This window comes from Mobula birostris, chromosome 18 (assembly GCF_030028105.1).
Source record: "Mobula birostris isolate sMobBir1 chromosome 18, sMobBir1.hap1, whole genome shotgun sequence".
NCBI lineage: Eukaryota > Metazoa > Chordata > Chondrichthyes > Myliobatiformes > Myliobatidae > Mobula > Mobula birostris.
Window position 1 is genome coordinate 9,476,436 of NC_092387.1, and position 22,268 is coordinate 9,498,703.

General features: G+C 49.0%; 1 protein-coding gene across 3 annotated transcripts in view; it reads left to right on the forward strand.

Moving 5' to 3' along the window:
* tp53bp1 (tumor protein p53 binding protein, 1) overlaps nt 1-22,268 on the forward strand; it is a 74,519-nt gene that overhangs the window by 33,314 nt on the left and 18,937 nt on the right. For 2 of the 3 annotated variants that reach the window (XM_072282174.1, XM_072282176.1), the window contains 8 exons: nt 195-1,542; nt 5,363-5,479; nt 6,780-6,989; nt 8,797-8,845; nt 15,847-15,942; nt 16,576-17,194; nt 19,905-20,057; nt 21,293-21,609. In XM_072282174.1, coding sequence (XP_072138275.1) covers nt 195-1,542; nt 5,363-5,479; nt 6,780-6,989; nt 8,797-8,845; nt 15,847-15,942; nt 16,576-17,194; nt 19,905-20,057; nt 21,293-21,609 — 2,909 coding nt within the window. The remainder of the gene's footprint in view (nt 1-194; nt 1,543-5,362; nt 5,480-6,779; nt 6,990-8,796; nt 8,846-15,846; nt 15,943-16,575; nt 17,195-19,904; nt 20,058-21,292; nt 21,610-22,268) is intronic. The other variant, XM_072282175.1, reaches the window with a different exon arrangement.

Genomic DNA, 22,268 nt, shown 5'->3' on the forward strand with positions numbered 1-22,268 from the left:
AAAATACTTATTTAGTCCAGCATCGTTTTCCAGCAGTCTGATATCTACTCCTTCCTCTCTTTTAAAGAGAGGGAGGAATCCTGTGAGAATCTCTTTAATTTTGCTTCTACTGCTTTGTCCATTAGGTGAGATTTTCCCCTTCAGATGCTGACTTGTTTCTCTAACTGCAAATCTTCTCTCTTTTTTTTTTAAAGGATTTTTTTATGCCCACTCCAAGTCTGACAGAAAACGTTAACAGCAACAGAGAGGTTAAATCCACCCAAGCTCAGGCAGAGTGTCAGACAAAGGCACCGGTGCGAGAGGAGGGAGATGTGGGATCGGACAGCAGATCAGCGGGGAAGGAGCCTGAGGCTGTGGGAGCCAGGAAGGTGTGTGAGGGATCGGGGGAGCCGTTTGAGCTGAGGCTGTCCGCCAGCCAGTGGACACAGCCGATGGAGACGGACGACGGTGCTATTCTGGAGGACAGCGAGGCTACGCAGGTTGAGGAAGGGATTACCACAGAAATCGTTGTGGTGGGTCAGCTGGAGGAAACTCAGAACCTTCACCTGCGCTGGACTGGAGAAAGCCAGGCTACCTCATCCACTGTTCCTGAGGGACGTACCTTTGAAGAAGCTGGCGCTGAACCCAGGGAGAAAGCTGAAGTGAAGGAGCTGAGAACTGGTGGAGAGTCCGAGAGGTCAGAGGGATCTCAGCACCTAGCCCCGCAGGTGCCTCAGTCTCCAGGGGTGCCAGTCTACCCTTCCCCAGAGGGGGCAGATTTGCCCAGGGACACGTTAATAGCAAAAGCAGCGATTGTCAGCAGGAGGCCAGGGGATGAGGGAGAAGAAGGGTCTGTGTCACAAGGTGAGAAGCAGGGGTGTCTGTGTTCTGTTGACCACAACATTGAAGAGGAGGCGGATGGAGGGCTGAGGGAAGGTGGAGGGATCTTTCAGGTGTCCCAAAGCCACGTGGACTCAGGAACAATCGACAGAGAGGGCGAACCCATGGAGCAGGACACTAGTGAATCAGTTAACGTTCCGTCTGTAGGAATCTCACATCCACACAGTTTGGAAAGGTCGCAGCCTCCAACGACAGGTAGTGAAAGGAAGGAAGGTGATCTTCGCTCTGGGGAGGACAACTGTGTTGCCCTCAGCGTGAATCCAAACGAGGGCGAGGAGCAGAGCAGTGGGTCCTCGCAGGGAATCTGCCCAGTGCCCTCAGGGCAGCGGGAAGGTGTCCCAGGTGACTGCCAGTCCTCGGGTGCAGGAGGTGCGGAGGTGGCAGACCCCGGGAGGGATATCCGAGTGGAGCTGGTGGTGAAGGTGCAGGCTGATGATCCTGGCAGCCAGAGCGCCGGGAGCCCCCGGCAAGAGCCAAGGGACGTGGAGACTTGGAACCACCGGAAGGCTGTGGAGGGACTGCCACGACCCAGTCGTGTTGAGCCCTCGACTGGGAGCCTGAAGGACGACAGTGAGGGGGAGCTGCCCGGCCAAGCGCACAAGCAGGGAGCTGAAGAGAACCAGTCGGAGCAGTCGGTGAAGAGCCTCCTGGATGGCTCTGGTGGTAGGTAACTTGCAGTCCGTCTGTGTTGCGGGTTGGCTGTTGTAAGGGATGAATTTGCGCTAAGAACCTCAGGTGGAAGAAGGGGTCGTGCAGGATTCCCAAAAAATTAACTTGCAGATTGAGTTGCTAGTAAGGAAGTCAAATGCAAATGTTAACATTTATTTCCAAAGGACTAGAATATAAATGCAAAGATTTAATACTGAGACTTTATAAAGTTCAATGTAAATTTATTATCAAAGTACATATACGCCAACATATACAACCCTGAGATACTTTTTCTTGCAGGCATATTCAGTAGATCTATAATAGAATAATAACCACAATAGAGAGAATGAAAGCTCACACCAACTTGGGTATTCAACCAGCGATAACCCAGTGTTGTAGGCCTTAAGAGGACTTAATAGGAGCAGAATTAGGCCATTTGGCCCATCATCTCTGCTCCGCCATTTCATCATTGCTGATCCAATTTTCCTCTCAGCCTCTATCTCCTGCCTTCCCCTTGAGACCCTTCTTGCCTTGACGAATCAAGAATCTATCAATGTCTGCTCTAAATATACATAAGGATTTGGCCTCCAGCTGCCTGTGGCAAAGAATTCCACCAGATTCACCACTCTCTGGCTAAAGAAATTACTCCTCTTCTCCATTCTAAAGAAGGTTCACCAGATTGATTCCTGGGATGGCAGGACTTTCATATGAAGAAAGACTGGATGAACTGGGCTTGTACTCGTTGGAATTTAGAAGACTGAGTGGGGGGATCTGATTGAAACGTATAAAATCCTAAAGGGATTGGACAGGCTAGATGCAGGAAGATTGTTCCCGATGTTGGGGAAGTCCAGAACAAGGGATCACAGTTTGAGGATAAAGGGGAAGCCTTTTAGGACCGAGATTAGGAAAAACTTCTTCACTCAGAGAGTGGTGAATCTGTGGAATTCTCTGCCACAGGAAGCAGTTGAGGCCAGTACATTGGCTATATTTAACAGGGAGTTAGATATGGCCCTTGTGGCTACGGGGATCAGGGGGTATGGAGGGAAGGCTGGTGCAGGGTTCTGAGTTGGATGATCAGCCATGATCATAATAAATGGCGGTGCAGGCTCGAAGGGCCAAATGGCCTACTCCTGCACCTATTTTCTATGTTTCTATACTCTGAGGCTGTGTCCTCTGGTCTTAGACTCCCCCACCACAGGAAACATCCTCTCTGCATCCACTCTATCAAGGCCTATCAGCATTTGATAGGCTTCAATTAGGTCACCGCTCATTCTTCTGAATTCCAGTGAATACAGGCCCAGAGCCATCAAACACTCTTCATATGACAAGCTGTTCAATCCTGGAATCATTTTTGTGAACCTCCTTTGAACCCTCTCTAGTGGCAGCACATCCTTTCTAAGATAAGGAGCCCAAACTGCTCACAACACTCCAAGTGAGGCCTCACCAGTTCTTTTTTAAAGTCTCAGCATTACATTCTTGCTTTTATATTCTGGTCCTCTTGAAATGAATGTTAACGTTGCATTTGCCTTCCTCACCATAGACTCCACCTGCATTTAACCTTTAGGGAATCCTGCACACGGACTCCCAAGTCCCTTTGCATCTCAGTTTTTTGTATTTTCTCTCCATTTAGAAAATAGTTAACCCTTTCATTTCTTCTATTAAAGTACATGGCCATGCACTTCCCGACACTGTATTCCATCTGCTATTTCTTTTCCCATTCTCCTAATTTGTCTAAGTCCTGTAGCCTCTCTACTTCTTCAAAACTATCTGCCCCTTTACCTATCTTCATATCATCTGCGAACTTTGCAACAGCCATCAATTCCATCAACCAAATCATTGACATATAGCATAAAAAGAATCAGTCCCAACACAGACCCTGTGGAACACCACTGGTCATTGGCAGCCAACTAGAAAAGGCTCCCTTTATTCCCACTCTTTGCCTCCTGCCAATCAGCCACTGCTTTATCCATTCTAGTATCTTTCCTGTAATACCATGGGCTCATAGCTTGTTAAGCAGCCTCATGTGTGGCACTTTGTCAAAGGCTTTCTGAAAATCCAAATACACAACATCAATCAATTCTCCTTTGTCTATCCTGCTTGCTATTTCTTCAAAGAATTCCAACAGATTTGTTAGGCAAGATCTTCCCTTGAAGGACCATGCTGACTGTGGCCTATTTTATCACGTGCCTCCAAGTACCCCAAAACCACATCCTTAATAATCGATTCCAACACCTTCCCAACCACTGAGGTCAGACTAACCGGCCTATTATTTCCTTTCTTCTGCCTCTCTCCCTTCTTGAAGAGTGGAATGACATTTGCAATTTTCCAGTCCTCCAGAGCCATTCCAGAATCCAGTGATCCTTGAAAGGTCATTATTAATACCTTCACAATCTCTTCAGCCACCTCCTTCAGAACTCTGGGGTGCACACCATCTGGTCCCAGGTGACTTATCTGCCATCAGACCTTTCAGTTTTGGAAGCACCTTCTCCCTAGTAATGGTAACTTCACACACTTCATGACCCCTGACACCTGGAACTTTCACCAAACTAAAAATTGTCTTCCACAGTGAAGACTAATGCAAAATAGTTATTCGGTTCATCTGCCATTTCCTTGTTTCCCATCACTACCTCTCTATCATCGTTTTCCAGCAGACTGATATCTACCCTTGCCTCTAACACACTTTATGTATCTGAAGAAACCTTTGGCATCGTCTTCTATATTATTGGCTGGCTTACTTTCATATTCCATCAAAATGGTCAGACTACATTTGGAGTATTGTGAGCAGTTTTGGGTCCCATATCTAAGAAAGGATGTGCTGACATTGGAGAGGGTCCAGCGGAGGTTTACGAAAATGATCCTGGGAATGAAAAGGGTTAAACTCTGGGCCTGTACTTGCTGGATTAGAAGAATGGGAGGGAGAGGTCTCACTTAAACCTACCGGAATATTGAAAGGCCTCGATAGTATGGACGCAGAGAGGATGTTTACAATAGTGGGGGAGTCTGGGACCAGAGGGCACAGCCTCAGTATACAAGGGCATCCCTTCGGAAAAGACATGAGAAGGAATTTCTTTAGCCAGAGGGCGGTGAATCTGTGGAATTGGCTGTGGACGCCAAATTATTAGGTATATTTAAGGCAGAGGTTGGTAGGTTCTTGGTCAGTAAATGCATCAAGGTTACAGGGAGAGGGCAGGAAAGTGGGGTTGATGAGGATAATAAATCAGTCCTGCTCGAATGCAGAGCAGCCTTGACGGGCTGAATGGGCTGATTCTGTGCCTGGTCTTACTGTTGTCAGCTGGAGGGGGTTAAGATTTGAGTGTCAGTGCCAGTCCATTAGTGGGTCCACGCAGTGGCCTGGTGAGAGGTTCACAGTAACTTTGGAGCCAGATGCCCGACATGGAGAGGAGGGAGGGTGTGGCTGCTGGAGCTGGGAGGGGCTGGAGGTGGTCGGTACAAATCTTGATACCTTCTAGCCCAACGAGGCTGGTGGGTGACACTGGGTACATTCTGATTAGATCTTAATGTTTTGCAAAATGTCCATTCCACACTAGTGTGGCAAAGGTAGTTCAGTAATGAGCCATCTGTGCCTCTGGGCCCTGGGTCCAATGAGGATATTTGGGAAAGGGGTGGGGGCGTTGTTTGTAAAGACCAGTGTGCACAGATGGGCTGAATGGCTTCAATCCACATCTAACGTTACATAGCTCCTCAGAGCACGATGCTTGGAGAAGGGTGGGTGTGTGGGCCAGATGTTGTTTGCTGTTGCCGGCTTCCTCGGCCTATTTCCCCCTGTTAATGTTTGTCTTTTCCTGTTACCCTCTCCCCGGCTTCCCTGCCCCAGAAATTCCGTTCCACTTCACGCTCCCGAAGGAAGGTGACGTCATCCAGCCGGTTAGTGGTGCCACCCCGCCTCTCCTCGGCAAGTTGAAGCCCGGTCCTCGGCACAGCACTCCCATCGGTAGGTTCACAGCTTACTCATCGTGAAGATGTTGGCCATTCAGCTGATCCACTCCTGCTGTGGCCATCTCTCTCATCCCCTCCCTCCCCACCTTCCCCAATCTCTCTAAGCCAGCGGTCCCCAACCACCAGGCCGCGGACCGGTACCGGGCCGCAAAGCATGTGCCACCGGGCTGCGAGGAAACGATGTGAGTCAGCTGCACCTTTCCCCATTCCCTGTCACGCACTGTTGAACTTGAACATAGGGTTGCCAACTGTCCTGTATTTGCCGCGACATCCCGTATATTGGGCTAAATCGGTTTGTCGCATACGGGACCGCCCTTGTCCCGTATTTCCCCCGCTAAGGTAGAGCGTTCCTACGAAACCTGTCGTGCTGAAATGGCGTGAAGCGAAGAAGCAATTACCATTAATTTATATGGGAAAATTTTTTGAGCGTTCCCAGACCCAAAAAATAACCTACCAAATAACACATAAAACTTAAAGTAACACTAACATATAGTAAAAACAAGAATGATATGATAAATACACAACCTATGTAAAGTAGAAATAATGTATGTACAGTATAGTCGGGAAGATGAAGGGAAAACTGATTTGTGGGAGAAAAATCAGCACGTACACGCGTGCGCACACAGGTGCCCGCGCAAGGCTTCATGGTCATGGTAGTCTTTCCTGGGGTAAAGTTTCCCGGGATTTGACTGCTACTTTTGTCCCTTATTTGGGAGTGAGAAAGTTGGCAGCCCTAACTGTAAAAGACATGTTGAGGTGAGTTTAACCCTACTTGAACATCCCCCCACCCCCCCACCGGTCGGCCGGTCCGCAAGAATATTGTCAATATTCAACCGCTTCGCGGTGCAAAAAGGGTTGAGGCCCCTGCTCTAAGCCTCTTTCTTGCCTGTTCTTAATCCAGTTTTCCTTTTCCGTGCTTCATGAGTGGGGTTAAGAGGGAAAATAAATCAGCTATGATTTATCAAAACTCCTCTTGGCTGCCAGACATGGCCAGGACAACTCCACCAGAGAATCATAAAGCTTTATAGCACAGAATCAGGTCCTTTGGCCCATCTAGTCCATGCTAACCCAGTCTTCTGCTTAGTCCCATATACCTGCATGGACACCAGACACCTCTCATCCATGTACCTATCTAAACTTTCCTTAAATATTGTATTGAGCCCATTAGCTACCACTTCCACTTCTCCAGTATATTCTTGCACCCCGGGAACTGGCAAATTGGCCTGGATTTCACCTCGGAAATCTCTGATCCATCAGTAGCTCCAAGATCAGAACCTTTTCTCTTTGCTTCGCAGAGCTTGCAGTGCATCCCATGGAAACCAGTGATGTCACGCCGGGGAACACCATGGCAACCAGCGACATGATGGTCGATGTGAGCCAGCGGACCTCCCCAAGTCCGGAGTCTCTCTCTGTGTCAGCGACCGACAGCAAGCTGTGCCTGCGGATGAGGATGGAGACTCCCGTCACTGAGGAGGGAGACCACTCGGAACTCTTCAGTCTAGAGAGTAAGACGAGGGCAAGGTGTGGGGGTGATGGTGGCATTCCTGTCCTTCTATATCCAGAGGGGACGTGGTGTACAACACAGTGTGGTCTGTGACCATTCTCCCAGCTTCACCCTCCCCGTCCACAGAGGGGTGTGTATGCAGAGATACGTCTGCTTTGATGCCAGACTTTGCATTGACACAGTCCCTGTGTATTGGCATTGAGGAGCATAATAGACTGGCATACAGCGTAGTTACAGGGCCTTCTGTCCCAGTGAGTTCACCCAAATACATCTACTCACCCCTACGTCTTTGGAATGCGAGGGGAACCGGGGCACCCAGAGGAAGCCCACGCAGGCGCAGGGAAAATGTACAAATTCCTCACGGATGGTGACAGTAATTGCACCCGAGCCGCTGTTGCTGAAATAGCTTGACGCTATGCTACCATGCCACTGCTGGGAAAGTGCCAGCCCATTCCTTGCAAGGAGTGGGGTTTGAGGTGCTCGTGGGAACTGGGAATCACGGGCAGGGTGGAACACTGCAGCACTCGAACAGGCTGTGTGGCGCACAGTGTCTCACCAAGCCCAATGTTGAATTAAACTAATTGCCTTCTACCTAAACGTGATACATATCCTTCATTTCCTGTGTCTTCAACTCTGTAAATCCCACTATTGTATTTCCTCCAAAGCCTCCAATTTGCTGCGTGCCTCCACTGTCGTATCAGCCTCCATCAGCCCACACCAGGCATCCACCTCTCTCTCTGCAAAACACAACCCGATAAACTCTTTCTCCTTCTCATCTTAAATGTATGTCCTCTAGTACTCGACATTTCAACTCTGGGAGAAGGATTCTGGCCTTACCTATCCTTCTCATCATTTTATAAACTTCTCTGGGGTTCTCCTTCAGCCCACAATGTTTCATCAAAACTGATGCTGGAAAAAACTAAATCTGTTCTGCCGGTATCCCTCCGTTCCCTGTCTAAACACCTCTCCGATATCGCCTTTGTAAACACAAGAGATTGTGCGGGAGCAGGAAACCCAGAAATGATGACTCTTCATTCCTTTCCAAGACGCTGCCAGTCCTGCTGAGCCCCTGCAGCATTTTGTGTGTGTTAAACATCACCGCCGTAACTCTGTCCACCACTCCCCCTGTCAGCATGTTCCAAGCAACCACCACTCTCTGTGTTTACGGGAAAACTTACCCCTCACCTTCGATGTATTTGACACTCTACCCTGGCGGAGTATTCTCACAATCTAGCCTTCCTGGCCCTATGTTGTTGGCACCTTCCATCTGTGGTTTGTTTTCTGGGCTAAGGGAGATTTACTCTTGTCACTTTGAGTGTGCCTGATTCTAACAGGGATCCCAGAGCGGCTGCCTGATCCACTGTACTTCACTGGGAGAGAACCCTCCACAAATCCCTCAGGCTAGTGAGGAGGTGTTACAGGGATGCAGAACATAGTTTATACATAATTCCTTGTGAAATATGAAGGCATGGGCACGGACTGTTCGTCCTCTCGGTGTGCACTGCTCACTTGTTTGCTAGAACTGGTTTTCTACTTGTGACCTGTAGCCGGTGACGTTGCTTCTGGTGCCTACCTCCCGGCCATTTCCCACCTTCTCCTGCCTCCGCCATCATTTCCTTCAACGTCCTCTCCCTGCATTCCCCTTCCCTCTCCTCTCTCCTCTGCCCACCCTCCTTTCTCTCTGCTCTCTCTCTGATTCCCTCCCCTCCCTTACCCCGTTCTGACAGCCAAGAGATGAGTCGGTGTGTGACGCCTGTGTCACTGTATCATTGGCTTTGATACCTCTCTCTCACGTTTCCTCTCCACAGAGCCCGTGTTGTCCAGAGAGTCGACGTCTGCTGCTGGTGTGGTTGCCAGGTAACTGTGACTGTGATTCCACCCGCCAGTCTTGTAGAACAATGGCCGCCCTCTTTTACCCCCGTCTCTGCCTCTGGACAGGCAGTGAGTTCTGAATTTGTGCAGGTGTTTTGTTGTAGTTTGGAGAGGGGAATCTTTGTGAACCCTGCAAATGTTGTCTGCTTCACTGGTCTCTTCCCTGGGTTTCTTGAGAGTGACCCCGCTGTGGAGTGGAGTTCACACCAGCGAACGAGTCCAATGTCTGTAGATAGTGGAACTCCAGAACAAGGGCAATAGCTGCAAGCACTGTCTGCGCCGGCGTAGGAAAACGCCGTTAACCCATCTGGCTAGTTATGGAAGTAGGCCATTTGGCCCTTCTCTGCTGCTGGGCTCCTTCACCCCATAAATCATCTCCAAAGAGTCATGATGCCCTGGAGAATAAATTTTGCCTCATCTTTCTTAACTGAGTGTCCACCCTGTCGGACTGGATTCTCTGAGTGTGGAGTTCACTCCAAATCCACCTTTTCGGGTCCCTTTGTTTCTCAGGTGGTTGTGGAGATGGGGGCACTGGTATTTTTCTGTCGGGGACCTGCTGAAGTCAGTGCTTGACTTCTCCAGAGCACAAGTGTCTGTTGTGATAGGGACGGAGTGCTGCTATCCTGGAAGGCACCAATGCTGCCCTCACACTGGGTTCCGAACATGACACTGGCTCTTTGGGAGAGATCTTGCTCATCCTGTTACCTCAGTACCCACACGTCGTATGTGTGCATTGCATTGCCTGTGACAAGAACATAAATGGGAGCATGTGAACAGGGAGCAGGAGTGGGCCATCTGGCCCGTCGAGCCTGCACTGCCATGCGATAAGATCATGGCTGATCTGGCCATGGACTGTTCCACCTACCTGCCTTTTCCCCCTAACCGTAATCCCTCTGGGGTGCAAAAAATATCTGAGTGAATAATGGACTTCATTAAAACAGCTGTAGTTGAGTGTGTCCCCACTAAATCACTTAATAGTCTTCCCCAACCAGAAGCCCTAAGTGAACCATCAGATCTGAGATCAGAGGCATTCAAGTCTGGAGTCTAGAAATTCTACAAGCGGTGCAGAGATGATCTCCGGAAAGCCATCTCATGGGAAAAGTGGAAATTCCAGACCAAACTTGAACTAACAAGGGATGCTTGACAGCTGTGACAGGCTTGAACACTATCACCTCCGACAAAATTAAATCAAGCGACATGGGAGATACCAGGACCTCGCTTCCAGATGAGCTCAATGGCTCCTCTGCTCGCTCTGACTATCAGAACATGGGGGAGCCATTGCCAACCCCCACATCCCCCGAGGATCCTATGATCTCGGTTTGCAGGCTGCCTTCGGGAGAGTGAATCCATGGAAAGCATCTGGACTGGACGGGGTGTCTGGCCACGTACTGAAGACCTGTGCTGACCAACTGACTGATGTGTTCACTGAGATCTTTAACGTCTCACATTGCGAGTATGTGGTGCCCATTTGCTTCAGGCAGACTTCATTTGTACCAGTGCCCAAGAAGAGCATGATAACCTGCCTCAATAATTATCACAGTTGCATTTACATCCACAGTGATGAAGTGTTTTGAGAGGCTGGTGATGAAACATATCAGCTCCTGTCTGAGAGACGACTTGGATCCGCTCCAATTTGCCTACTGGAGCAAGAGGTCCACAGCAGATGCCATCTCACTGGCTCTTCTCTCAATCCTGGAGCATTTGGACAGCAAAGATGCACACATCAGGATGCGTTTTATCAACTACAGCTGAGCATTCAATACCATCATCCCCTCAGAACTAATCAATAAACTCCAACACCTTGGCCTCAATACCCCCTTGTGCAATTGGATCCTGGATTTCCTTACTTGTAGACCCCAGTCAGTTCAGATTGGTGACCACATCTCCATGATCTTCATCAACACAAGTGCACCACAGGGCTGTGTGCTGAGCCCCCTGCTCTACTCACTTTACACCTATAATGGTGTGGCTGTGAAGGCTCCAATGCCACATTCAAGTTTTCTGATTGACGACACCACTGTCGTGGGCTGAATCAAAGGTGGTGATGAATCAGCATACAGGAGGGAGATTGAAAATCTGGCTGAGTGGTGTAGTAACAACAATCCCTCACTCAATGTCAGCGAGACCAAGGAACTGATTTTGGACTTCAGGACTGGAAAACCAGAGGTCCATGAGTCAGTTCTCATCAGGGGATCAGAAGTGGAGAGGGTTAGCAACTTTAATTCCTTGGTGTTACTATTCCTTAAGGTTGTCTTAGCCAGGGTGGTAGTGGGGATAATCTCCCACTACCTATTAAATGGTCCCAGTGGTGTGCACCTCAAATAGCCTCTGACAATAGTTCCTGGCTTTCATGTGTGGCTTAGCTACGAAGCCCGGCGGAACTGTTTCTACTGACAGGAAAAGGGACAAAGACGGGTTCCTGGCACCTTACAACCAGTCGCTTCAGGCCGATGTGGCTCGTCAGCTGTGGTTGGCAGCTCATCTCGGAGCAGGAAAACTGGTCTCAAACCTCCACTGTCTTGCGGCTTTATCTACTCATGGGGAAGGCTTTGGGAATAAACCCTGAGAGAAAAATCTGGAGCTGGAGTCCCTAGGGCAGTCCTACATTGAGTTCAATGCTGCCTGGCAACTCCTGCGATGCTGCTGGTACCAAACTGTATCAGCCTCTATCGTTCCTTTGGGTTCATTAAATGCGTGGAGAGGGGGAGCTTGCTACACGGGCAACAGCTTGCTCTCCATATCGTACTGCCCTGTCTTGCGTATCTAGACAGCTAGGGTGCAACATCCATGGTTGACCCAGATCGACAGATTTCTGAGGATCCATCACGTAAGTGCTATTTGAAAGAAGCACAGCAGCACCTTTTCAGTCTGCAGAGATTCGGCACGACATCTGAAACTTTGACAAACTTCTATAGATGTGTTATGGAGAGTATATTGACTGGCTGCATTACGGCCTGGTGTGGAAACACCAATCCCCTTGAGTAGAAAATCCTACAAAATTTAGTGGATTTGGCCCAGTACATCACAGGTAAAACCCTCCCAACCACAGAACACATCTTCATGAAATGCTGCCATAGGAAAGCAGCGTCCATCATCAGAGATCCCCACCACCTAGACTCTTTTCTCACTGCTGCCGTCAGAAGGAACAAGAGCCTCAGGACTCGCACCACCAGCTTCAAGAACAGTTACTACCCCTCAACCATCAGGCTCTTGATTACAAGGGGATAACTACACCCATCATTGAAATGTTCCCACAACCAGTGATCTCACTTTAAGGACTCTTTATCTCATTATCTCATGTTCTCGTTACTTACTGCTATTTATTTATATTTGTATTTGCACAGTTCCTTGTTTTCTGCGCTCTGGTTGATCTTGATCTTCTGTAGTTACTATTCCATAGATTTGCTGAGTATGCCCACAAAAAAACGAATCTCAGGGTTGTATATGATGACAGATACAGTGGCACACAGAAGTTTGGGCACCCCGGTCAAAATTTCTGTTACTGTGAATAGTTAATTGAGTAGAAGATGAACTGATCTCCAAAAGTCATAAAGTTAAAAGATGAAACATTCTTTTCAACATTTTAAGTAAGATTAGTGTATTATTTTTGTTTTGTACAATTTTAGAGTGAAAAAAAGGGAAAGGAGCACCATGCAAAAATTTGGGCACCACAAGAGATTTGAGCTCTCAGATAACTTTTACCAAGGTCTCAGACCTTAATTAGCTTGTTAGGGCTATGGCTTGTTCACAGTCATCGTTAGGAAAGGCCAGGTGATGCAAATTTCCAAGCTTTATAAATACCCTGACTTCTCAAACCTTGTCCCAACGATCAGCAGCCATGGATTCCTCTAAGCAGCTGCCTAGCACTCTGAAAATTAAAATAAATGATGCCCACAAAGCAGGAGAAGGCTATAAGAATATAGCAAAGCGTTTTCAGGTAGCCGTTTCCTCAGTTCATAATGTAATTAAGAAATGACAGTTAACAGGAACAGTGGAGGTCAAGCTGAGGTCTAGAAGACCAAGAAAACTTTCTGAGAGAACTGCTCGTAGGGTTGCTAGAAAGGGAAATCAAAACCCCCATTTGACTACAAAAGACCTTCAGGAAGGTTTAGCAGACTCTGGACTCTGGTCCACTGTTCTACTGTGCAGCAGCACCTGCACAAATATGACCTTCATGGAAGAGTCATCAGAAGAAAACCTTTCCTGCATCCTCACCACAAAATTCAGATTCAGAAGTTTGCAAAGGAACATCTAAACAAGCCTGATGCATTTTGGAAACAGGTCCTGTGGACTGATGAAGTTAAAATAGAACTTTTTGGCTGCAATGAACTAATGAGTATGCTTGGAGAAAAAAGGGTGCAGAATTTCATGAAAAGAACCCCTCTCCAACTGTTAAGCACGGGGGTGGATCGATCATGCTTTGGGCTTGTGTTGCAGCCAGTGGCATGGGGAACATTTCACTGGTAGAGGGAAGAATGAATTCGATTAAATACCAGCAAATTCTGGAAGCAAACATCACACCGTCTGTAAAATAGCTGAAGATGGAAAGAGGATGGCTTCTACAACAGGATAATGATCCTAAACACACCTCAAAATTCACAATGGACTACCTCAAGAGGCGCAAGCTGAAGGTTTTGCCATGACCCTCACAGTCCCCCGACCTCAACATCATCGAAAATCTGTGGATAGACCTCAAAAGAGCGGTGCATGCAAGACGGCCCAAGAATCTCTCAGAACTAGAAGTCTTTTGCAAGGAAGAATGGGCAAAAATCCCCCAAACAAGAATTGAAAGACTCTTAGCCGGCTACAGAAAGTGTTTACAAGCTGTGATACTTGCCAAAGGGGTGTTACTAAGTAGTGACCATGCAGGATGCCCAAACCTTTGGTTTGGGCTCTTTTCCTTTTTTGTTATTTTGAAACTGTAAAAGATGGAAATGAAGAAGTAATTTTGCTTAAAATATTAAAGAAATGTGTCATCTTTAACTTTATGCCTTTTGGAAATCAGTTCATCTTTTACTCGCTTAGCTAATCACAGTAACAGAAATTTTGACCGGGGTGCCCAAACTTTTGCATGCCACTGTATGTACTTTGATAATAAAATTTGCTTTGAACTTTGAAATATGTCCAATTATGGTACAAAAACTGGCTGCAGTTTGACTGTCCCCAGTCAAAACAATTGCCCCTTTGCTCTGCCTTCAATAATGACCTGCATGTTTCCAATCACAAATGAGAAAATCTGTAGACACTGGGAATCCAAGCAACACACACAAAACACTGGAGGAACTCAGCAGTACAGGCAACATTTCTAGAAAAAAGTACAGTTGACGTTTCAGGCCAAGACCCTTCGGCACGACCCCTAAAGTCTTGCTGAAGGGTCTCGACTCGAAACATCGACTGTACTCTTCTCTGTAGATGCTGCCTGGCCTGTTGAGTTCCTCCAGCATTTTGTGTGTGTGTGTTGCCTGCATGTTTCCGGTAGCAACTTTCCACAGCTTCAGGAGAAGCCCACGTACTAGCAGCCAGCCCGGCGTCATGGGTCTGTTTCTGCACAGCAAGATCCCAGAGCTGCATTGTGATTTGGTCCAGAACATCTGTGGGTGAGTTTGGTTGAGAGTAAATATTGGGCCTCGGTTTGCAGCCGGACTCCTCTGACAACGCAGCACTCCGTCAGCACTGTGTTGGAATGCCAGCCTTGGTCCTGTGTGTGAGTGCTGGGAGTGGGACTTGGACATACTATCGGCTGAGACTGAAGACAAGTGGGAGGGCCTGAATGGTCCGCTGTTTTCCTTAGATACCGTTGGATCTGGTGATTGATCCAGAGGCTCTCCAGAAGTCAGGAATGAGGCGTGAAACTTTGTGGTTGTGGTCATTTTGTTACAAGAACAAAGAACAAACAAACAAATGAGAAAACAAAAAAAAAAGTTGTGGTCAGTTCATACTCCGACTGGAGATAACAACATTGCAGTAAGAGCACCTAGATTCTTTGTTATTCACACCGCTTCTGGTAAACGGTCACAGCAAGCAGTGACCTGTGGCTTCCCTGTCGAGTGTCACGATTTGGCATTTTTGCGGTTTGGTTGATTTAAAAGCCGAGCCGAATTGGGAAGCTTGGGTACTGGCCTTTTCAAGGTGACAGAGGGTGAGGAATGACCCAGTTTAGCTGATCTAAACGCCGGGCCGATTGAAATGGTCGGGGTGTCGGAGTTGGAGGCGAGAGACAGGCTGGTTCAACTCACTGCTCCGTGGCGTTTGTTGAATCGGCTGCAGTGATGCCTGGCTTTGTGAACTTCAATTCTGAATGCTGCCTACTTGCTTTAATATTGCACAATTTGTTTTTTTGTGTCTCTCTCTGCACACTGGGTGTTTCACAGTCTTCTTTTGTTTTTACTGGGTCTGTTGGGTCCTTTGTTTCGTGGCTGCCTGTAAGGAGATGAATCTCAAGATTGTGTGAAGTATACATGCTTTGATACGAAATGTACTTCGAACATTGTGATAGCAATTAGCCCATAAAATAGCTAGATTCAAGCGGGTGACACCTGCTGCAGGAAATCTGAGAAGCTTCTAGAAAAATACAGAAGTAGCTGTACAACAATTACTAGGGAATTTACTGAGCAATTAAACATATATGACTGATTATATAAACATACCAGCAAGCATTCCAGATATCTCAGGCAGAGCGAGGCACACGTGTGGTGTGTAAGTGCCAGGGTCACAGGTCAGGAAGGATCTCTCCCAAAGAGCCCGTGTCCTAGATAGAGTAAGAGTGGGAGAACCTGACCAGGGGGCACAACCTCAGAATAGTTGGATGCCCCTTTAGATCAGAGACAAGGCATTCCATAAAAAAATATAGCTATTCTACACTAATCCAACAATACCTTGCCATTTCCTGAGTGCCGTTGTTGGGCTAACTTGGGGCACGTGTGGGTATTCGGGGGTAACTGGACAACCGTGCTCGGCCGGGTCTAACTCAGCGTTTCCTTTGCTAGCAGCGTTGTGACGAGCCCGTCGGTGTTCAGTCGCGTGTGCGAGGCGAGGCGAGAGACGGAGGCGAGAGCACAGGAGGAGTCCGCCGCCCCCTTTCGGTAACTTCCTGCGGCTGAGCGGGTGTGTGTGAGGGTCTGTTGTGTCCTGTTGCTCCCTGTCTTCGTTGGGCCTTGGACCTACAGGTGGCACCACAGTTAATCCCTTGTAGTCCTCTCTGGTGACACAAAGTCAAACCAGTTTCGACGTGGGATGCTGTCGCTGAGAGAACACCACAGCTCACTGCGGTGGGTCAACAACCCCTCCCGCTTAAAGAAATCTCTTCCCTACTCAGTCTTGTCGGACTGCCCCCCCCCCCATGTCAGACTGCTCCGTACCCTCCTCTTCTAAACTTCAGTGACCATCAGTCACAGAATCATACAGCAGGGAAAGAGACCCTTTGGCCCATCTAGTCCATGTTATCCACTCAACCCCATTTGGCCCAAATCCCTGTAAACCTTTGATTTCCTTTCCGAGTTGAAAGGTGAACTGTAAATGTGCCAGCGCCTGCAGTCACGGGAAGAAGGTACTAACAGCTTACAGACGGGTGGGAATTGACTCGGGGTCGCTGGCGCTGTTGACCGTTAACGCTAACCGCTGTACTACCGTGCTGCCCTGCGCAGCGAGTGCTCTTGGGGTAGGGGCTCCTTCTCCTGTTTGTCTCCATTGGTGACCGTGCGCCCTCTCCTTTCCAGCAGTGGGACGTACAGCCTCCCAGACACCGAGGAGGAATCTGACGATCCGAGCCAGGGGCACGTGGCCTGGCAGTGCCATCCGCAGACAAGGCGACGTTCCCAGGGCCGGGTCCTGGACACCCAGACCCCTCCAGATGGCGGGGAGGAGGGGGAGGTCAGGGAAACCCCTGAGGAGTCCATGCCAGATCCTAGCACTGGCAAGCCTATGGACAGGAGTCCGGAGGAGAGCGAGGAAGAGGTAATGGAATTTGTCAGTAGCAGCCAGGAGCTCCTGGAGGCAGGGAAGGTGAAGGGAGGGGAAGCTCCCGAGGCCAGGACTCTTCCGGCTGCGTTCAAGGACGATGGGATGGTGATGTTGGATGCCAGAGCAAGCGGGCAGGCTGTGTCTGGGGTCGGGCGCCCCTGGAGTCCCCTGGATCTCACGGTCATGCACACCAGTACCCAGACCAGCACCTCCATCAGCAGCCCGTCCCAGGAGGGCTACAGGAAGCTCCTGTCCTGTGATGCCATGGTGCAGACGGAGGAGACGCCCGGGAAGCCCATGATGCGGTCAAGAAGCACGTCCTACCACGTGAAGCAGGGATCAGATGATCGAAACACTGAATCGCTTCCCAGTCAGGTAACGAGGCTGTCTGTCTTTTTTTTAATATAAAACTCAATTGATTCACAACTTTTATTTCAACCTCACCTACTAGACCTTCCTGTACAGCAGTGAGCCAAAGCTGGCTGCTCACGTTCCTGGTGGAGAGGCTGCCCTGAGAGAGAGCTGTGTCTGCCCGCCAGCTGACAGGTCTAGGTGCACCCTTTGTTTTTCCCCAATTCCCTTCCTCCCAGCGGGAGAGAGGCGTGGGGGTGCTGGCTCTGAATCCCAGAGACTGCGGCTGGCACTGAGAGCAGGAAAAGAGCAGTCCAGTGCAGGAACTGACACTGAAACAAAAATTAAAGCCTTTGCACACCTCTGTCGAGGGGGTAAAGCTTCCCACCTATCAGATATGTTAGGACACTTGGACAGACATGTCGGTGAAAGGAAAGTGGAAGGGTTAGATTGATCTTTCTTTGAGTAGGTTAAAGGGTCAGCACAACATTGTGGGTCGAATGGCCTGTACTGTTCTATGTTCTAAACCAGTTGTACAACACTGGAAGTTCGAGCTTCGGCACTGAGCATTGAATATACACAGGACAGGAAATAGCCCCTGAAGCATGGCAGGTTTGCTCTAGAAAGTTCCAGAAAGGTGGCTGGTCCACTCAAAACTCAAACTACATAATCCAGGGAAATATCTCTTCTTTAAAGTAAACTGGAACTCATATCATCTAGATAAGGCTGGGTTCGTTCCAAGAGCCCATGCTGCCCTGTTACACTCGTGATCAGTGACCCTGCCAACCCGTGCGACTTTGGAATGCGTGGGAAACTGGATCACTCGGAGGAAGCTCGTGCTGTCATGGGGGAGAACGTAGAAACTCCTTACAGACAGTGTTGAACCCATATCGCTGGTGATCTAATAGTTAAATACCATGCTATCATGCTGCTACAGTGATTCAAATACAAAGCTAAGTATTAGTTGGACCACTTGCAGAAGTCAACTAGTGCCCATGCGCTTCGGTTAACCAATAATGAATTAAAATTAAATCAGTATAAATCTTTTATTGATCAGGCCTCTGACTCTTCCCCTGAAGTCACTACCTGTGGTTAGTAGGATGAGTCATAACCATCCCTGCAATGGCAGTAACTCTGCAGAACCACGCAGAATATGAACTGGATCACTCAGCGGTTAACACAATGCTATTGCAGTGTCAACGACCTGGGTTCAGTTCCCACTGTGAGGAGTTTGAATGCTCTCCCCGTGACTGTGTAGGTTTTCTCCGGGTGCCCTGGTTTCCTCCCACAGTCCAAAGGTGTACAGGTCAGTAGGATGATTGGTGTAATTGGGCAGTACGGGCTTGCTGGGCTGGAACAGCCCGTCAGAATCAAAATCGCCGTTAGGTTTTGTGACTGAAAGTAAGTCCTGCTGATTCCGTAATGATTCCGGTTGCCTTTGAGATTCAACCAGGCAGGTTTTTGTCTTTCAAGGTTCAAAGTAAATTCATTATAATTCATTATCAAAGTACATGTGCGTCAGCATGCACAACCCTGAGATTCATTTTCTTGCAGGCATACTTAGAAAAATCAAATAACTGTAATGCAATCAATGAAAGACTGCACCAAGGTGTGCAAATGATAACAAACTGCAAATACAAAGATAAGTAATAATTTGAGAACATAAGATGTAGAGTCCTTGAAGATGAGTCCATTGGTTGTGGGAACATTTCAATGATAGGTCAACTTGAGTGAAGTTTTTCCCTCTGGGCCTGATGGTTGAGGGATAAGAACTGTTCCTGAACCTGGTGGTGTGAGTCCTGAGGCTCCTGTACCACCTTCCTGATGGCAGCAGTGAGGAGAGAGCATGATGTGGGTGGTGGAGGTCCCTGCTGATGGATGCAGCTTTCCTGGGACAGTGCTTCATGTAGGTGTGCTCAGTGGTGGGGAGGGCTTAACCTGTGATGGACTGGGCCGTATCCACTACTTTTTGTAGGATTTTCCATTCAAGGGCACTGGTGTTTCCATACCAGGCTGTGATGCAACCAGTCAGTATACTCTCCACCGCACATCTATAGAAGATTGTCAAAGTTTTAAATGTCATGCGAAATCTTCACAAACTTCGAAGTGGAAGTGGTGCTGTGCTTTCTTTGTAATTACACTTACATGCTGGGCCCTCTGAAATGATAACACCGGGAAATTAAAGTAGCTGATCCTCTCCTCCTCTGATCCTCCGATGAGGACTGGCTCATGGACCTCTAGATTCCTCCTCCTGAAGTCAATAATCAGCTGCTTGGCCTTTGGACACTGAGTGAGAGGTTGTTGTTGTGGCACCACTCAGCCAGATTTTCAATCTCTGCCCTGTATGCTGATTGGTCACCACCTTTGATTCAGTCAACAACAGTGGTGTGGTCAGCAAACGTGAACATGGATAGCATTGGAGCTGTACTTATCCACACAGTCATAGGTGTAAAGTGAGTCGAGCAGCTCTGTGGTGCAACTGCCTGAAGGAGATATTGTTGCCAATCTGAACTGATGGGGGTCGGCTATTGAGGATCTATTTGCACCAGGAGATATTGAGGCCATGGTCTTGAAGCTTATTGATTAGTTTTGAGGGGATGATAGCATTGAATGCCAAGCTGTAGTTGATAGGATGTATGCACCTTTGCTGTAGGCAACGCCTTGTGTCTGCCTTGGTTCACAGTTCCATTAATTGTCTGATCTCTCCCCCTTGCCACCTGAAACGCCGCTGAAGGAGGAGGACGATTTTGAGCTGCCGGCACCTCCGGCTGGTTGTCACCTGCGCAGGCACGTCCGGACGATCAGGGAGGTGCGGACGGTGATAACCCGGGTCATCACGGATATCATGTACGTGAATGGGCAGGAGGTGGACCGAAAGGTGACAGAGGTGAGAGCAGGCGAGGGCTGTGGGGAAGCCATTTGCTAGGCTGACAGGTGCTCGAAGATCACGACAGCACAGAAATAAGCCCCTTGGCCATCTAGACCATGCCAGTCTGGTTTTCCACCCAGTCCCATCTACCTGCACCTGGAAAATATCCCTCCATACCCCTCTCATCCGTGTACCTATCAAAATTTCTTTTAAATATTACAGTCAAACCCGCATCCACCTCCTCTTGTCCACACTCGCTCTACCTTCTGAGCGAAGAAGTTCCCCCTCTGGTTCCCCTTAAATATTTCACCTTTCACCCTTAACCTACAACCTTCAGTTCTGGCTCATCCAGCCTGAGGGAAGAAAGCCTTCATGAATTCACCATTTCTAAACCACATATAATTTTGTATACTTCGATAAATCTCCCCCCTCCCCCGCGAGGAGAACTGAGAAATGGGGAGAATAAATAGCAGGAGGGTTCTTAGGAATTAGACCCCCTGCCCCCCCATCTGTGATTCCCTGTCCCAGGGACATCTCGCTCCCTGCTTTGAAACTTTAACGCTGGAGTTTTTGTGATCTCTGGACATGAATTCCTCAATTTTCCAGCCTTCCAGGGGACAAAATTCCTGCCCATCTCTGCCCTTTTGCAGGGGATCCTTCAACTATGACACTTTCCCCTGGCTTGAGGGCTTTCTGAAATAGTGAGGCTAGTTTTTTTGTATTGACACAGTGGTGGGTGCCAGGTATGGTCTCTTGGGCAGCTGGTGGAAGCAGAGACGGTGACCGTGTTTGAGAGGCTGTGAGAGAGACACGTGAACAGGTCCATTCTGTGCAGGCAGAAGGCTTTAGCTTAATGGCCTCATGCTTGGTTACAGGCGTTGTGGGTTGAGGGGCCTGTCCTGTGCCGTACTTTACCGTGTCATACCAGACGCACAGGTGAGGTATGCAGTCACAAGTACAAAGGATTCCACTGACGCTGGACATCACACACTCAGTGCTGGTGGAACTCAGCGGGTCAGTCAGCATCTATGGAGAGGATTAAACGGTAGACTTTTCGGGCCTAGACCCTTCATCAGGACTGGAAAGGAAGGGAGAAGAAGCCAGAATAAGAATTGGGGAGGAGGGGGAGGGGGAACGGGTACACGCTGGAGGGTGATAGGTGAGACCAGTTTCAACGTACATGACAAATAAAGCTAATCCTTACCCTTATAAATGTACCCAGTGTCAGTGAACTGTCGTGTTTTTTATTTCAGGAGAGCGAGGAGCCAGTGCTGGAAAGTCGGGAGTATGAGAATGAGGTCTCCCCATCCCAGGCCACCGGCTCCCTGACCTCGGGAGACCTGGCTGACATCAGCTCCTTCTCCTCGAAAGCTTCCAGCTTGCTGCGAGCCTCCAGCGGGGCGAGCAGCGGCATGTCGCTGGCACACAGCAGCAGCAGCGGCGGCGGGGCCGTGGGGCACGCAGTACACGAGCGGGGCCGGGGCGGGAGCGTCCCACGAGGCCGGATTGGAGGGACCGACTCCCGGGAATTCGTCGTACCTGTGGGCAGAGGTTCACCAAGCAAGCTGAGGTGGGGTTGCATGTTTTACCGAGCGTCGGGGTCTGTGAATCAGTGGTGGGCTGCTTCCATTAGTCACTCCGGCCCCCTCACTCTCACGTCCACAATCCACACCTCTGCTACGTGTCTCGTCAACATCTTGTCCTTGGTCAGCTTGGGTCAGACACAGTGACCATCACATCACACACTCCTGTCATCAGATACAGAGTGAAGGCTCTCATCACACACTCCCGGGGTCAGACACAGAGTGAAGCTCCCTCCACACCGTCCCATCACACAGTCCCAGGGTCAGACACTGAGTGAAGCTCCATCCACACTGTCCCATCACACACTCCCCGGGTCAGACACAGAATGAAGCTCCATCCACACCATCCCATCACACACTCCCAGGGTCAGACACAGAGTGAATCTCCATCCACACCATCCCATCACACAGTCCCAGGGTCAGGCACAGAGTGAATCTCCATCCACACCATCCCATCACACACTCCCAGGGTCAGACACACAGAGTGAATCTCCCTCCACACCATCCCATCACACACTCCCAGGGTCAGACACTGAATGAAGCTCCCTCTACACCATCCCATCACACACTCCCAGGTCAGATACAGAGTGAATCTCCATCCACACCATCCCATCACACACTCCCGGGGTCAGACACGGAGTGAATC